The 19,301-nt window shown below is 36.9% G+C and overlaps 1 protein-coding gene across 4 annotated transcripts in view; it reads right to left on the reverse strand.

The window, feature by feature from the left end:
* Nucleotides 1–19,301, reverse strand: part of ERC2 (ELKS/RAB6-interacting/CAST family member 2) — a 531,140-nt gene that overhangs the window by 117,299 nt on the left and 394,540 nt on the right. For 2 of the 4 annotated variants that reach the window (XM_087745274.1, XM_087745273.1), the window contains exon 19: nucleotides 6,791–6,856. The exons of the other annotated variants lie outside the window; for them this stretch is intronic. In XM_087745274.1, coding sequence (XP_087601400.1) covers nucleotides 6,830–6,856 — 27 coding nt within the window. In that variant the 3' untranslated portion in view covers nucleotides 6,791–6,829. The remainder of the gene's footprint in view (nucleotides 1–6,790; nucleotides 6,857–19,301) is intronic. 4 annotated transcript variants of the gene reach the window in all.

Genomic DNA, 19,301 nt, shown 5'->3' on the forward strand with positions numbered 1-19,301 from the left:
TATTTGTAGAAGTGCAATCCAACAAAATGCAATTCATCATTGAATTAATCTCTTTAAAGCAGATTTTTGCTACTGTTTTCCAACATGTCAGCTTAGCTTCAGATTTTAAACTAAATCTAGATTATGTGATTACTTCTTTCGGTGTGAAGTCAGTGATTATCTACTCCTGTTTACAGCAAATAGAGCATTTCGAAACAAAGCGTAGGTGTGAAAATACATACTGCCCTTTCTCACTTTCTACGGTGTTAAAAATTGCTCTGGTATGATGTTATTTATTTTTACAACGGAAGATTATAAAAGAGCCTGACTGATGATAGCAGGCCCTGTGACTGTTGTCTTTAGGCTGACTACATAAAAAGCCTTGAAGTTCAATTCATCAGCCACATTTTCAGATTGTCTGCACACCTTCTGCACCTGCAGTGAAGAAGCTGAGGCCAAAGTTCAGGCGGAATGGCCTGACTCACACAGCTAAAATACAAGTGACAGACAAAAAAACTATTGAATTTCTATAATAAAGTTCATAGCTAGACATGAGGGTGATTTGGTGTGTCATAAATACCAAGGACAAGATAAGATAAATGCCTGTCGGAGTAAAGTGGAAGACACCTAGTTTGTACAAATCTCTCTGAAAATACATATATGTATATGCACAGATTTTTTTCTACTAAGACTACGAACAAATCAAAAGACAAACTGCTGAGTGAAAACTTAACGGTTCTGAAATAAGTAACAAGATTCTCATTGACTTCAATGGGCCCAGGGTTTCAACCTCTGACCTTAACTCTAATTTATTTCGCCATAGCAGTGTTGTAACAGAAAGTTAAGATTTTTTTTTCAAAAGAGCAACGCTGATGATCTTTGCTGATCTTCCATTCCATAGGAAACACAGAAAAAGCTTCATGTTTGTCAAGCGGTTCACGTATTTCCACCGTATAATCAATAAAAAATAGCCAATACATACAGCTAAATAAATTCCTATATATTTTTAATGAAAATCCTCTGTCTTCAACAGTGGGCAATTAATACCCGAAAATGCTAGCAGTAGTAATGACATCTTTAAGAAAAAAAGAAAGGTAACTTTTTAGCTAATATAAAATTTCCCAACTAAAATAAAAACGATAAACATCTTCCGTTACGAATAGCAGTATTTTACCAGGAATGAAGACTAGTCACAAATCTGTCCATAGTGTGCCAAACATTCCTAGGGAGGTTCCTCCTTTTGTTTAGTAAAAACCAAGTCGCAGTAAAACAACAATCATGTCTAAAAATTCACAAATCCAAAAAGCCCTTGGGCTCCAGTCAATGCAACAACATCCATTTCGCTAATTGAGCATAGAGCTAGTATTCATACACTCTATGAGAGAATTAGAACGAACACTACAAACAGTCGTGCTCCTTATTTTTTCCATTGCTTTGCATGCTACTGAGACTCATTTCAAAGTTAACATGTTTTTTCCACAACAGGCTAAACAGAATATCCAAACATAAAGAAAAACAAATTATTTACAAAAATCTTGACTTGAAATAATGAAAACAAAAAGCAGAACAATAGCTAATAGTTAACGTCTTTGAACATACCCTTATATAGTAACACGACCAACTTTTGTTATGCTTTATACTGCTGTTACTAAGGACATCTTGAATGAAAACTGTTCACCACATCTCAACAAAGAGAAAGCTAGGCACCCCATTTGTTTTAGAACAGTCTTCTCCTCCTCCCTGAAAACACATACAAACCACATCCAATAGTTCGACATGAACAGTGAATATTTGCCTGAGCAGTAATTAAGAAGCCTTACTCTTTCACCCATTCCGTAGACAATTTCTGCTTTGAAAGGTTTTTTTACTGAATGGCACTGATGCCTCCCGAAGAATGCCTCCACAGTGACTCTTAAGGCAAAATTTTAAAATTACAGACTTTATGTTCAGCTCCTAAATCCAAATTTAGCAGACTAGTTTTATGATTTTAGTTTCAAAAACACTAGACACCATTTGCTGGCAGGCACAAGCTTCGGTCCCTCTTTGTTTCCGGTGTGAAGGTAACCCCGTTCTAAGGATATAACAGACAATAACCTCGTCCAAGCACTCCTACACATCTTTTTAAACATCCGATTTACTTCACATCTGACAAAGAATAAAGTCTACAGTACTGTATAAACAAAATACCGTACAACAGGTTTTGTGTTGGTTCCTACTACAGACACACATGGACAACTGGCGGCAAAGTCCTAACTGTTTTTCCAGCGTCTGCTGCACTGCAGTGTCAGGAGCTGGGAAGGAAAAACCAAGCACTTGTGTTCCACCTGCGCGCTTCAGCTGTCCCACGAATCGTATTTCCCGAGTCACGCGGCTTCAGTTACCCACGGCTGACTGCTATACCGGCCGAAGTCTCAAAACTTATCATCACCTCCTGATTTTCTTTTTTTTTTTTTTTTTTTTTTTTTTTTTTTTCCTTTGTAAGGGTGAGGAGAGTGGAAGAGATCCTGTTTCTAACAAGCCCCAACCAGTGCGGCTAGATGTGCTACCAAATTTGCTGGCCAGTGAGATATCCCTGAACACCTCGTCCGTTCCTACATGAGTAACGAGCTCTCTATAACCTTACAACGCATTCTCGTCCTGCCACTCTACCTTTCCACCATCACTTCATGTTACTCTCCTGTAGTATTTGAGCACTGAAGTGTTAAAGTTTAAAAGGACTTCACTGATTTTTAACTTACTACTTTTTAAACGTAATTAGAGGACCAGCCTGCACTATCCTTACTTAGGCAGAGTACTGCCTCATGGTCTCAGGAAAACTTTTGATTGCAGGAGACTATCTGCATGGTACCTAAAGCAATGTTAGTAAGCCTATATAATCAGGATAAAATTAGACTTGAAGCAAAACAAGCTCAGAAGCTAAACATTTTGGTATCTCAGGTGCTTTTTGTTTAGTAGAAAAAAATCCTCGTAAAGAGAAATTAACTCCGATTCAAAGGCAAAACGTTTTATTTTACACTACTGTAACAAAAATTAAATTAAGATTCCCCTAGTCAAAATCATTGTACACTTTGTACGCAAGTTTTTTTAAAACCAAATGTGTCTTTGAGACTCTAAAAGGACATTAATATGCTTTGGTTCATAAACAAAAGTGCGTCTTGCAATGTAACTGCTGCATCCATAGTTTATATAATTTAAACCGTATAACTAAAAATTATGGCAAATATACAAACTACAAAAAAGTTAGGTGAAGGATTTTTTTCTAGAAATCCACATTCTTGCAGTTAAAATACTTTTAAAATTAAATTGTTGCTAAAATTACATTTTCCTCTCCAACATGAAATATATCCCTCATGTTCATTCTCGCTGGGTCTCTTGGTTTTCTCATGTTCACAATCAGCTTTTGATAGAACTCTGCATCAAAAAACAAATACAGAAAAGCTTTTCTAAGAAGATATACACCCAATTTAATCATATTAAGTCTCTGTTTTAAGATACACTCAACTGACTGAGAGATTCGATTTCCCTCAGCCATACTACTTGTTATGAAAATCAGGAGAAAGTGAGAGAGGAAAAATGGTAAAAACATGTCTAATCCCACGAATTAAGGGCTGTTTTAAGAGTCCTTCCATTATGAAGAGTGACATCACCTCCTTCCTACATGGAGATGAAATCTCCATCTCGTTCCTGTTCCACTTATCTAGTCTCCAGATCTATTTCAACAGGCTGCTGAGAGTTCACCAGTGCGACCACTCATCCGCTCTACTACTATCATGCAAAAAGAGTCGACCCGTCCTGCCCCATCCTGCAGCCGCAGTGCAATGAAGATAACAGGAGCGAACCGTGCACCCATCACTCCTGGTGGCAAACAATTGTTCAGGGAGTTTTATCGCCTTGCCTCGGCGAGAAGAGCATCCAGACTCCTCTTACGTGCACTGCCAAAAAGACAGGACAGAGCGCTCTGTAGTGAAGAGTTTACGCCTGCAGCTTTAAAACTGCACAGAAAAGGATTTATTGTAATCACTTACTTGGATATTCTACTCATGTTAACAATGCCACTTTTAAATAGTAATGCAACACTCAAGACAGTTCATTTCACCTTGGGTACTAATCACGTGAGCTATTAAATTCACCTAGCCTTGAGCCATATGCATCCAAGACAAATCTTGTGTGTCGTATTTAAATAGCAATAGAAATTATTAAAATGTTCCAAAACTAAATCGCAGGCACTATTTCTTTCAATCCATAACTACAGCATCATAAAGTGGATTCTAAAAGGAATATCATACGGCAAGTTATAACAACAGAACTAGTTATCACGTCCAGACTTTTTACAAGGCAAACAAGCGTGGAAGAACGTGTATTTTACAAAGACGGTGTCTGCAAGATTCAACTGTATCAGCCTTTTGATTGTTAGTATTGATTGCAAGATTGAAACAGGAAATAATCCAATTATCCAAAATTTTCCTTTCCTTAACAGATCCAGGGCTTTAGTCTATGTGGCAGAAAGTACCATAGAGTTACCTTACAGTCAAGTGATTTTTAACTGCTGCTCTGCTCAACCATCAGAAATTAGGAATAAAGACCCTGAAAGAAGTTTATGTCATAACTTTTCCTCCTCAAGAATACTTCTGAGAACTAAATCCAGTTTTCCTCTGGTTTAATACAAGAGCCAAGCAGCTCAGTTCTACCTGAGCAACCCCCGCTGCTAAGCTAGATGAGTAGAGACTGCGAAGTCCTGTGCTCACACAGCCAAATCAAGCTGCTAGCTCTCAAGTCTGTGCAAAATAGAAAAATTTATGCATTATTTTTTCTAAGTATATCTTTTGTAAGCATCTCTTTTGTAAGATATACTTACAGCTCTTAACAGTGAATATGAGGAAATCCAGTATTACCACATGTATTTTCAGAAAGGTTTGTAGGTCTGGGACCTAAATTATTTTTTCCCCTAGGGAAGGAGGACTATGACATGGATTTTCACCTTATCACAGCCATTCCACTAGGCTCATGGCTACTCTGCCTACAAGGACAGGTCTACTCATGAGTTCAGTCTGGAGGACAGGCTATGCCTGCTTCCAGCTATTTGCTGTACTACCTTTGCAGTGCTCCCCGGCTTGAAAAGAAACAGCAAACAAGTTATTTGTCAAGGGTCTGCTATATAACGATACCAGATAAATTATGTTGGCATTTGAACAAAAGAGTCAGAGAGGAATGTCTTGTTTTTGAATTGGAAATATATATGGGCCTGGAAAATAAACAAAGATCTGCTCTCCACAACCAAAACAGAAGAATGATGCTGGCAAACAGCTGAAAATTACATTACTTTTAAATAACATCATAAACTGCTATTAAAATATCATGCAGCTGCAGTTAACAGAACTTGCTAATTACTTAAAACACAACCCTAAGAAAACCCATAAACCTTTTTTACATTTTTATGTGAAAAAGAACAATTCCAGATTCTTTTTAAGGCTGCTTATTTTCACGAAAGAAGAAAGTGTAACTTAAAACACCCAGACTGAGTCACATCCTTTCCTACTGCTACCACATGCAACATGCGTGTCCATGAACACAGAGGTTATCTACCCATACAACCTGTACAAGCATAACATTTAAAATTGAATCAGAAAGCATAAAACCAAAAAAGGTTTATAACTATACTCTGATAAACCAAGGTTGCTTTCATTAAATGTTAACGGTATCACAGTGCCCATTATTTTATTTTACAATTGTTGAATCTTAAACTTCTCTGTGATAGAAAGCTTCAACGGTTTAACTTCTTTTAAAAACAAAATACAAACTGTTCTTTACAGATAGCACTACTTTTGTATGTCACAACTATTCTAGAAAGTAAGTCTGTAAGAACAAAACCAAATCATACAGTCTTCGACTTGGGGTGACGGGGCCAAAGCAATATAAAGTATGGCAGCTTTAATAACACAGTGATCTTTACTGATGTTAGTAGATTTTGCTCCTCTCAACAGTCCCATTGCAGTAAGTAGAATTGCTCCAGTGAGAAGTAGTGACACGAGTAACATTTTCTACGAGCGAACCACCAGGCCTGATGGTCTTAGCAATGTTGAGACCACCGTGATCATGAGCTACAAATTACCTACAGCTTCAAAGGCAAACACCAAAAAAGCGGATATGCATGATCAATAACTGACACACAGTGACAGTATAGTATTCACTCATAATTGAAAGAGACTTAAACAAAATAAGCTGCACTTTGTACTCTTTAATACCACGACCAAGTTATTGTACGGATGTTAGTCCATCAGGTTATTTCAGGCAAAGAGCATGTATTGCGTAGACAGATTGTACTTTCCTTATTAAGCATCTGCTGCTTATTTTAAAATTTCACTAAAACATTTTAACATAATAGATAGTCTCAATTTTCCCATGCACATTATAAACTCTATTCCAGTAAAACTGTATGCTTAATCTGTGGCAAACTTTCTTAAGTATCAAACTTTCATACTCATTCTGCAACGATATTACAGTTTTCTTACAGGGATTTTCAAGATGATATAGCAGATTCTTATCTACTGAAAAAAGGAAATTGTTTAGACAGATACAACCAGATAAAAATACACCCCTTTTAAAGTTTTGTACCTATGTACACTTTTAGCCACAACAGGCTATGAAAAAAATTAAACCATTAGACAGTTTCTCATTGTTCATTGCATATGAGAAAACATTTTTACAGGGTTCACAAACACACTTGTCGAGAAACACACAGCTCCATGCAGTTTAAAATAAAACAATAAAAATAGACTGCAACTTGAAAGAGATAGAAAAGAGAGCTTCTCACCCCTCAAAACAAAACTGGAACTTTGGTTTATAGGAACGGCTATGCCCATATACCCTCCTCGTCATCCTGCGTGCCAGACATGAGGAGATGCACAGAGAAGACGTTAGCATTGGAATGAAAGAAGAAAAGGTTAGTTACTTTGGTGCGTATAAAATACAATTTTCTTGGCTGTTAAAAACATGATTTTTTTTTTTAAAAACATAAGCCAGCGAAAACAACTGAACAAGTTTGTGTTACATATACAAGAATCTGCATCTATAGCAACCAAAGAAAACAGGAACAGTGACGTAAACATTTTTCCCACCCAGTGAAAACAGTGTGTAGGAAGTAGATTATAAGATTAAATATTTTTAATTGCACGCAATTCAAACCAACATTGACAGCAGAAACAGATCAAACCTTATAAGCAAGCAAAGTAATTACTATAATCAAATTGTCTTACATTCTGTTAGGTTAAAAGATACAAAACTGCTGAAGAAGCAAAAAAAAAAAAAATCTATCGTTAGCAAAGTACCCTTTTCTAACATGCTATCAATTAAATCTATCTTTTAAGTAATCCTTAAACACTGCACATTGTTGAATACTATTAGACAGTTTCTCTCCTTTTTTCCGTTTTTGAACCATTAGGATTACTCATTTATTTAGAGTTTTAATGATAGATAACGTTAATGGCAACAATTTCATGAATTTGTTTTTAAAAGGGCTTATTTTACTATAGATATGCTAAAAGCAGAAGGTCTTTCTTTACATTTATTATAAACTTGAAGTTAAAAAGAACAAAATGAAAAACACGAACTAAACCGGGAGAGTGAAATGTTCTTGCCTGGATACGTTTACTGAAGATTACATTTTTATAATGGTTCTTTATCTACGCACACGCAGATGTGTACGTGCATATCTATATCTAGATGTAGTTCTACCGTGCCAAATTCTGATGCGATACTCAGCTTCTGGAACATAGAGGTGCACAACACCATGTTTTTCATTTAAGTCAGCATTTCAAAATGAAACAAAATCTTATCACTTTAGGTATCATTAAAATTCACCCATTAATATTTTAGAAACAAAAATAATTACATTCTATAGTTTTGAAATTTTGAAAGCTAGCTGGTGTAACATATTGCTGGCACCTAATTAAATCTAAAAAACTAAATAAAATGAACGGTAATTAATTATGATTGAAATGGACAGGAATTTTAGCCTGAAAATATACACTGCCAGTATCACTACTGTTCCTAGTCCATTCTTGGAATAAAAAAGAGCTCCCAGACGTCAACTGTTATTAAAAACCAGATGTTAAGATAGATTTCTTGCATGTTGCTGAATTAAGTAAAGAAATCTGACAGTCCGCTATAAACTTAGCTATCATTTAACACAGAAGAAACGCGGGTAAGTTTTTTACAGTTAACTTGGAACATGTCTTAGTTATAAGGTCTGCACAACTACACCACAAAACAAAGACACAGGAAGGCCCAAATATTCTTATTTATTTTTGAAACAAAGGGACAGATTCTGCAAAATGTCCAATGAGCTGGGTTCGCCTCACTGAAAACATCAGTCCTTCCCCCTGAATTCTACCAGCGCTACTTTTATTCAGGCCTACTAAGGCTAATTGAATTGACTTTGAAGTTGACAAGAGTTTTGCCAGAGTAAAGGTCGAAGAAAGACTGAAGGATTTCTTTTCCACTGAGTAGTTTGATCCTATTTCACCAACAGAACACATTAGGTTAATCTTTGGTGATATCTTTAAAAACAGCAAAAACCAACAAACGGGCAACTCGGTACATTTCCAAATGACTCCTCCTAACTACATACAGCTGTTTCGCTGTTTAGTGTATTGTAATTCTTCAAACAGGCAGCCCTTCATTTTTACTTCAATTACTTCCGTGATCTCTTTTTGGCAAAATTCTGGAAGAGTTGAAAAATTAAATATTGTCAAATATTTTTAAAGAGTATTATGGGAAATTACAGACTATATAGTTTGACACTGATCCTGATACACAACAAGCAATAAATTAAGAGCTGGAGCTCAGTTAATGTCAATCAGCATCGTTATTATTGAGTACTGGTCCTGTCAAAATAACTTTCTATCTTTTTCAATTACATAGAGACTCTTTTTGATAAGGTAAGTGCCTATATCAAGACTTAGACGCTTGCTAAAAGATATGGCTAACTATATTCAAAATAATTCAAAAAAATTACAGATTTAATGAAGAAATTATTGAGTGGTTGGGTCCAGATTACTATCGTGGTCCACTTCACCTTCAACATCTACAATGAATAAAAATCCTCTTCCACCTTTCTTCCTCACATCTGTTTTAGTGAGAATGTCTGTGCCGTGATTTTACTCTGTACACAAAGAGTTTATTATGTATTTTCCAATTTTAGTGATTAACAAGTTCATAAAACATTAAACAGTGATCTGTTTCTACCAACAACTGAATAGAAAAAAACCAACCCTCACTGGATTTTGAATTTTTCATACTAAAAGCAACCTTAAAACCAGTCTCAACATACTGCCTTGTTTTAAAAACCTGTATCTATATTTTGACTTGATTTATACGTACCCCAGAAAATCCGTTCATATCTCATTTTCAATTCCACGCATTAATTAGTTATAGAAGTTGAATAGACGTGCACAAACCGAAGCAGAGCTCACCCACTTAGCATCCCTATCAAAAACCGCCCAATGTTTCATAATTATGTGCTTTATTACCCAATATGTTATTGCTTAGTTAATTACGTCGCACATTGATGCTAGGTAATGCAGTGACCTAAAAATACTTGGCGCTTGATGACAGTTGAGGAGAAAAGTAAAATTCCTACAGATACCAGAGAATGTCAACCCTCTTTTTCATTTAAAAAAGTACGATTAAATAAAAAAACCCCCGTAATTTCTTGATGATGCGCTGTCACTTTTTCGTTTAACAGAAGCCAGAACATACAGATGCAAGATCTTAAAGGCATACTAAAAGAACTCATTGATCACTTACTATTCCCATTCTGCAGACAGGTTGTTTCCAAGCCTGCACCATCTCCTCCCAGTGCATTGGATCGAAGCTAGGAGACAAGGCTCAACTATCCTTCTCATTCTGCTGCCCGTTACGTTTTGAGGAGTGGATATTTAATAGTGTAAATCCTAACTTAGTGGTACAGGCTTTACAGATTTTTCTGTATGGATAGGAACAACTACCCAAAAGCACTGGATAAAAAGCACGTAAGAATCAGGATTGTAGTTTTTATTGGTTTTACGAATAAACTATTCTAGCAAGAAGCTAAGGTTTGGTACCTCAGTGCAAACAGATAACGCAAAAGAATACAGAACTCTTCACTGATGTTCTGAGACGAAGTTCATTACCAATTTTTGCATTCTTGACACACTGGGAAGCAGAATAAAAGCTGCAGTTATGCCTTATCATTTATTAATACTGGATCAGAGGCTTCCAGAAGTGTGCTTAGTCTTTCGTATCAGTGTGTATCCTACAGAATCATTAATCTATGACTCTTTCAAACAATAAACTATAATCAAGCAATTTTTGATTAATGTTTGTGTACATTAACTGCTTTTTAAACTTGGATCCTTCATTGGTTTATAGGGTCAAGAATAGCAATTCAAGGACAAAAACCGCAAAGCAAAATCTCAATTACAGACAAGCAAAAAGGGAACAAAACAAAACTCAAGAAATACCATTTGAATTGATAAACACTTAAGTATTACAAAATTATTATAAATTCAAAACATTTAAGATATTGAGTGCCTTGTATTTTTAGGACTGACATCCAAGTCTCTAATTTGGACATATATTTAGGTACAGTACAGTGGTATAATCTCAAGCACTACGAAAGCCTTTGCATATGGACAATTTATAGATCATTAATTAATTGATTTTATGTCATCCTTTTGCTAGTCCTTTCTTTGTTTTCTGTGCTGCTACTTACCATATTTGCTTAACATCTTAAAAAGAAATATCTGGTGTTACTAAATATGATCTACTGTTCTGATCCAATTGCCCAAAACCCTAACGTTACAACCTCAAAACTTGGCTTCAAAGTAGCAAGATGAGGAACTTAAAGCATAGTGCTTCGAAAACACTACGCACAGATGTAGAAAGCTTGTATAAAGATGTCTTCTGTGTTATTATTGAAGCGTATCTCAATACAAGTTTTGCAGGCACGTTTCTGAGCCATCAATTCTTTAAGGTTCATCAGTTTCAGTAGCAAATTTGAGACAGTGGCCTTCAAATAAAAGGGGCTACATACACAGCAGGTTAGAAACAAAGGATGACTTTAACCATGGTCTACATGATTAAGTGCATCTAAAAATTTTTAACAATCGTATGCCAGAAACTATAAGCCTATTCATAACCGTTCTGCATATAGCATACTCTTGATTACTGGTGAAGGTGAAAGAGTTGCAAGAGGTTATATTTAGCAGTGTGTTGCAACAGCAACAGATCTACAGCCAATACAACTGGTACTGAGAATCGACATCTGTACAATACATGTATTTTGGGGGGGTATTCTGGATTAATTTTGCTCTGCCTCCAAGACTGAATTCCCTTTAGCAATTTCACTGTGTTGGGGGACCTCCTGGAATGCATCTTCCAGTTAAACTTAATCAAACAGGAATTCAGCGTGCCCACTCCAACAGCGCTTCTGGATATGAACCATGGTGCAGTAAGTGGGAATGATCAGGAGATTTGAGTCAAAGCTGCACTCTTGATCGGAACTAAAACCCTAATGTAGATGCACTCAAAGACTGCAAAACTCTGCATTACTGTGAGGCCCACTGGTATATAAAATCTGGTTACCTGAAGTGAAGAAGATAGTGAAACTGCCTCAAAAAACAGCCAGAAAAGACTTCCACAAAGCTGAAGTACAGGACACATACCCTCACTTTTGTGGCACGCAATTATCTATAAAATCCATTCTCTAAATAAAAATAAAAAACCCCTGATCTCCTTTTAGACAAAAGCTTTCACAACACAGGCAACATTAAAAACTTGAGGAGTTAAGCTTTTCTGGCTCTCTTCCCACAATAGAAGACCCTTCCTGACAAGGCTCATCACATTTCCCTTTCATGTGCCGGCATGCTAAGAATTAATGTCTTAACTTGGGTTAAATAAATCTAGTGATAACCTGCTCATCTCTTGAACTAACTTTCTGATGACTGATTTACACTACTCTCCTTATTACCTATGGCTACTAATGGGTCATTAAACATGTAACTACTGGCTCTGGACTGTGAAACTGTCCTACTTACAGCGAACAATTGCATTAACAAATATTAATTTCCCCTTGTGACACAGAAATCTACCTGCTAAGTAGTGACATTTCTTTCAAATCAAGAACTTAGCCTAAAATCAGAATCTTTCAGAGCTTAGAGAGACTTTCATCTGCTACTCAGTTTCTAGGCGCAAACGCAGCTGAGGACTGACCTCACGGCGGCTCCATACACAGAACAACTGGCTGCAGGAGAGTTTTGTGCATGAATGAGTCCAAGAACTGAGCCTGTAACTGGAAAGGGGAAAGACTAACAGTGGATTCATTTAAGGCTTTGGTGTGTGGAGCTGTAGACGGTCTTTATTTTGTTTCATTTGTGTATTCAAAAAGTTGAATAAATCTTAAAAATTGCTTCAGCAATATGGATTTATATCACAGATCTATTTTCAAACCTATCCATAACAGAAGGGGTCACAAGTAACCATGCATCATCCAATTATGAAAATAACCATAAAACTCATCTCACCATTTGTTCTATTTGTATACAGTTGGATTAAAATCAAACAAATGCTGGTGATGGGGGTAAGCGGAAGGTTGTTTCTGACCACTTACTTTACAACACCCAGACTAGAATTCACATGAATAAGATGTTTCACCAGATACTCATACATTCTAAAGCGTTATCACTAGATGAAGCGGAAACCCAATGCTTCTTACAAGAAGTGGTCCGTGAAATCAGATTTGCAATGCAAAAATTTATGGTCCCCTTTGTAGTGAAAGCCTGTGACATGTTATCTCACTTAAGTAACCAGCGCCAGATATGCAACTTTTGTTATCACGTTACTGTCTCCCAGAAATGCACTTTTGGCTCTTTCAGCTGGTCTAAAGACCTATTTTAGACTATGATGGTGGCAGCTAATTTTTCTACTAAGAAATATATGATAAATGTAAACCTCTATATAAGTGTTTTATATTCTAACACACACATTCAGGGGAAGTGAGGGGGAGAGGTTTCTACAGCTAAACATGATCTCAAAAAATTCTTCCATATGTGGGAAAGACTGCAAAGCTAACATATAAATATAGATATATATAAATATACACACTGAGCAGTATGTATACATTTATATCACATTCATTAAACCTCAAAACATAAAATAAATTCATTTCTGTAAGCAAAGGAGAGGTATAACTTTTCAATATACAAAATCCATCTCCCGGATATGTATCATAGACAGCAAAACCTGTTTTCTACTTCTTACTTTTAACACAGCTCCAGTTTAGCTGGTCTCTTAATCGAATTACCAATTTCATATAATTAAAAGGTATATGAAAAATTATCTGGCTACAATATAATTACAATTAAGAGGCAGGGATAACAAAAGCATTAACAAATATTACCAACTTCTACCGGCTCTTACTTAAATGAGAAACCTTGAGTAGAACATGATGCTTGTAAAACAGCACTATACCAAAATCAAGAACTAGAGTACCCCGAAAGATAAACTCAGAGCAGACTCTTCCAAATTTCAAGGCTCCTTCTTTTGTTCCTTCACAAGTACAATGTAATCTACAATGAAATTTAGGTTTGAAACCCATCATGTTATCCTCAAACTCTGGGCAAGCCTCTGTGGAAGACAATTTCAGTTTTAGGGTAAAAGTAGACAGAAATGCCTGGCTAGATGTCAGAGGCAGGAAACGTTCACTGTCTCTACTGAAAGAAGCATACGATAGCACTTACGGACTTTTGGGAAATGCTTAGACAGAAATTACACCCTCATCAGAAGAGAAGTATTTGCCATTCAGTAGCGTTTTATAGTAAACAATATAGCTATACAATTTAATCGGAAAATTGACTTTTTAATGGTGACCATGATACAAATAGGATTTTACTGCATTCAGTTCAACAAGTCTGAACAACGTGTGAAATGAATCACGAGTTCTTTCTTCTGGAGGGAGAATACGTGTAGCAAAGATCAAAAAATTAGAGGAAATACTTACAAATGTGAAAGCATTTATATGACTAATTTGCACTGCACTCCTGAGATCTCAAAACACTAATTAATCCGGCACAATACTGGTTATTTACAGTGGATATGCCTGGGATTGTTTATACTGAATGTACCGACAAGCAAACCTTGCCCTGCCCAAATTCCTAAATTAAATAAATCCATGTGACTCCGATGAGCTTAGTGCAGGCTCAGCACTGCGCTAATGCAATTGCCTGCTCCCTTGCAGCTTGAGGCACCAGCAGAACAAGTTCACACACATTTAGGGAACAGACAAGAGCAAGCTCACACCTGCCCAAATACAATGTGTAAACATCCAGGATAAAGAAACACACAGAATATTAAACAAAATCTGGGTCAGGGAGGGAGCCAACAGTTCCAACTTACTGCAGTAAACAGCTATAGCATATAATTTCTTTTATACATACTAAAATGTCACTGGTGCTCTGGGTTTTTCCCTTGGTTTTGTTTCTTTTTCCCTGAACAACCAAAAGACAAAGTTTTAACGTTGCAGAAAACTCCCAAACACGGTATTTCAGTCTTCCAGATGCTAAACTTCTGCTCAGATTGAACTTTCTACTCACAGAAATTTGAAGAATTTTACGATTTTCAAATAACCACGGTTATTTAAATAAGCTCAAATAATCTGTTTTGTTTTATGTTTGTCCTCCTTTTAAGTTTTGTTTGGTTTAGTGTTGTTTGGTTTTGTGGGGTTTTTTTAAAGACAAATCCCAGTGTCAATATTCCTGAGGCCTGTTCAGGAGTTTGAGGTTGGCAATTTTCCAACATAGCCACAGAATATAAGGCATTGTGCTAACACCCAGGGCTGCCAAAACACACAAAGTAGCAGGCACTCCTTTCCCCTAAAATTATATATGGATCAATACAGTGATTTGCAGATCAGGATCCAGACACTAAAATAATCATCGCTGTTTGACTGTCCTGGGGCTCTGATTTCAAAGTCATCCACCTCAAACAAAATCCCAACTGACCTGTTCAGAGTTTTTCACATATCGTCTTTCAGCAACTCCAAGGATATTTAGCAGTTCCAGCTGATGAACAAAGACCTGTTGCCAAGACCAGTCACCACTTTACAAATCAATAAACACTTTTTTTGAAAGCACATGGTCGTCTTCAAAAAGTTAGTTGTTAGTGGCATGCTTCTACTCCGCAACAGTCAGATTGCTGTCAAGTTTCGTGCATCATTGCATGTGATTTCTCTTCTCAAATGAATGAGTTTACCAGCATACTTTTAAAAATCTTTTCAAAACGACATGTCTTTAATACTAAGACAGCTATCAGACAGTTCTTTAGAAGCTGCTTTCTGACTGGAGAGTGGCAGTAAGGGAAGCTTCATAGATACACACTGCCCCATCACTGTCCTAATAAGGAGGACTTCTCCTTTCGATAAGAGGATAGTTCAGAAACCTTGAACCACCTTTTAGGCCTCTTCGCTGAGATTTCAGAGTAATGGAAAGCTCGATGGTAAGTTTGTGACAAATTACTTCTAAATACCACCACTTTGTAGAAGGGCCGTCAAAAACGTTTTTAATAGGAACAAAATCTCTACATAGGCAGACTGGATTAAAACATGTAAAAGGACATGCTACACGCTTACACCCCCACGTGGCATTCCATCCTCAGCTACAGCTTCTAAGAATAGAGCCAACTTTTTGGAAAGCAGCCAGCTCCTACAGCCTTACGGCACGCCCTATGATATTCATATTTTTCTTAAAATCAGATTCTTTTTTAGGAGAATATCATCTCTCATCATAAAACAAAATTAAAATATATTTGTAGCCTTGGTGACCATGGAGTAACGTATTCAACTTTGATTCAACTACAGCTTGGGAATTCAGGAAACTTATGCAATGAGAAACACCTTACATTTTATGTCTAAAAATCTCCAGTACTATGGGAAGTAAGATTTGATAGTTCTTATAATCATCAGGATTGGCAATGAAGTCCTGAAGTATGAAAATTCCTTGGATGTTATACCTTCAGCCTTCCACCGTGTGGATGCAGAATCAAGTTCTTCCATATGCCCTCTCAAATAGCATAACTTCCTATTAAGAATGCCATCAAACTAACTTTAAAAAAAAGTATATCCTAGACACATACATGTCATAGGTTACCGACACAACTTCTTTTAAGTCCCTTTTTTATGTACAGATGCTGCTTTTAATTTAAACAATCAAGTACAGTTTTTTTACCATATAGCCTATAAGCAGCAACTTGAACCTAGGACCTTTCGACCACATCACAAAGATCTCATGAACTTGAACAAGGTCTGGGTGACAGCAAGAGAATGCTATTTGTTATATGGAGACCATCCTGGAGTTAGAGATCTGTCATATGTGCCAATAAGTTGAGGACTGTTTCAGAGACAGCAAGGAATGTAAAGTGCCCACGGGAATTAATAGTAAGTGAATATGGGTGACTAGAGCCTGAAACTCAGAACAGGATACAAACAGGGGCAGCAAGGCTTCTGAGATTAGAAAACCAAAGGGAATGAGAAGTCTCAGTTTGCCCAGTCTTGTGGTTAGCGAGACGGAATCCCCTGTTGGTTAGTAACTTACAGGCCTGCTATGATACTAAAAGGAAAAGAAAAAAAGGACAAAAGGACTGCAGTACAGTAAGGCAGCTGTGGCAGGGAATACAAATGTGCCGATTCCTATCAACTTTCAACAGCAACTTGCTTCAAAAGCACAGTCACTTCTGTGACACAAACAGGCACTTCTTTCAAACATGTTCAACACAAGGAAGAAAACTGAAAGACGATGTAGGCAACTGAGGCCAAGAGAAGAAGTTTTTAAGGAAAACCAGTAAGTACGTAGAGGTGAGAAATGAGAGAGACGGGGAGCTGGACAGTAGGCTTCATGATGAAGTCTACGCTATGGGCCAGGACAGCTTCTAGATCTGGAAGTTCACATTTATTTAGCCATGGTTTTTTTTTGTTCCAGATAGGTCTTGGATGCAACGATCCAGATTAGGTTACTGTAATGCACTCTACAAGGGGCGACGCACTACAACTTCTTGGAAACCGAAGCTAGTACCGAATGCTTATTAAGCTCATTTTCATGCTAGGAGCGTTACACCCACACTCCAGGATACACACTGACTGCCAAAATGTTTCCAGGTGGAATTTAAGAAAGATTGCCAACTCTCCAGCCAAAACTCAAGAGAATAAATTTAAATTTTTAGTGCAAAGCTGCAAAATTATCTTTTTTCCCCAAGTTTTTTTAAAGACTAGTAAAAATGGTTAATATTGCAACGATATTGACATGGCAGCACTCAGTCCCCAGAAATTTATCAGGTGCACCAGCAAAACTAGGGAACACACCATGACTCTCTGTAACGTGACCATGTGTATGGGCAGAGGAGAATTAGAGTCTTACTACTGCTTGTGAAGTTTTCTTACGTCTTCCCCAGAGTTTCGGTCCAGACAAAGGCAAAAAAGGTTGCCAACCTACACCTCTCCCTAAACAGAAGAGCAAAAAAAGAGAGGATAAAGGCAAGAAGTGGTTGGAAACTTGGCTTTGCTCCCTAGCAGCAGCCAGAAGACCTAAACACATCCATTACATCTGAAAAAAGGTGCCCAACTAGTGCCTTCAAGAGAAGTCAGAGATCCTATCATTTACTACGTCTAGAACTATGCTGCCACATGGTGCCCATAGGAGGATATGGTATCAAGTAACAGTTACAACAAAAACATGATCATTAAAACAAAACGTCAATGCCTGAACTGAACAGCACCACGTAAAAAGCGTGCATATTTCAAGCAGGACGTGTGTGCATTTTTCCTCCAAGAGACTGGTGGCACACCATTCTCTTTAAAGGGTTATAGACTCACAGTAGCATATATACAGTGTTTTGCATCAGTAAGTGGGAAATGTCTTATTCTTCCTTACAAATATGTACTCAAATGCACATGTACATACTTCTACAGCCATATATAACAACTTACATGTATTTCTCTATATAAATGTAGCATATGAATTAGAAAATCCAGTATTATCCATAGAAATGAGAAACGTTTCAAGATTAACAGTGTACATGCAACTACCTCTTTCTCTCCAGAATTTGTGAGAAAACTTTCAAAACCCCTCCCTAGCAGTCACTAAATTAAATGGCATTTACATTGCAATACGCACTACTTGCCTCCTTACAAAATTAAAAATGCCCTCTGATGTTTTGCAAGTTTATTATTTTCTCAGTTTATCTTGTGGTTTCAAACCACTAGCAGTATGTTGGATTATGGTCATCGAAACCCACATATCTAGAATTTCTGTGTAATAGACTACTGAATGGGAAATACAGGTTCGTATGGCATGTGGCAATCAAATTACTGTACAAGAGAACGCTGTATAGAATGGTAAATAACACAACACAGAAAGTTAAAAAAAAAAAAAAATCCATGATTGAAAAATGTAAGCTAAAGCAATGACTAAAGTTCACTCATGATTATCACTGACTGTGCTGTTCTCAAAGATTACTTCAGCAAGGGTTTTGCTATGGACCTCCTATTTGCTTGCTTTATAAGTAAACATTTGCTGAGCTCATCCATTGTTCAGAGAGTCTGTGGAAATTTAGGGATGGCACTACTTCAGGAGAACACCCACTCCAAGCCCAGTGCACCAACACAAGATGACATAAAGCTATTATCATGTGCCACAGATATTCACCTAACCTGTTCTTAAAAATCTCCAAGAAAGGAGCTTCCATTACATCTATAGGAAAGAATGTCCACATTTCCTTTCCACTTACAGAGTCATTAGACTCATAGTGAAAAAGTTTCCTTTTTTTAATAACTAACCTAGTTATTCTTGGTATAAATTAAATTTACCACTCCTACTCTTTCTCCAGTGGGCACTGGAATACAATTGATCATCGTCTTCTTTACAACAACATTTTATGTATTAGAAGACTTATGTCTCCCCTTTAGTACTTTCTAGACTAAACAAACCCAGTTCTTTAAGCCTTCCTCATAGGTCATGTTCTCTAAAACTCCTATCATTCTTGTTGCTCTCCTTTTGTCCCTTTCCAATTTGTCTGTCTATCTTAAAGCATGGTGATCAAAACTGTATACAGCTTTTTCAGATGAGGTCTCACCAGTGCTCAAAAGCACAGAATAATTGCTTCCTGCTTCTTTTCCAGTATTACGTCCATCCCAGAATTAGATCCAACTTCATTGCAATGGTATTCCATTGTTGCCGTATATTATGTGCAATCCAGATCCTTTTTCCATGCTATTGCCTCATCAGTACACGTGACTTCGC

This window comes from Nipponia nippon, unplaced genomic scaffold, assembly GCF_047370975.1.
Source record: "Nipponia nippon isolate SJK-2023a ecotype South Korea unplaced genomic scaffold, ASM4737097v1 scaffold_9, whole genome shotgun sequence".
NCBI classification, from domain to species: domain Eukaryota; kingdom Metazoa; phylum Chordata; class Aves; order Pelecaniformes; family Threskiornithidae; genus Nipponia; species Nipponia nippon.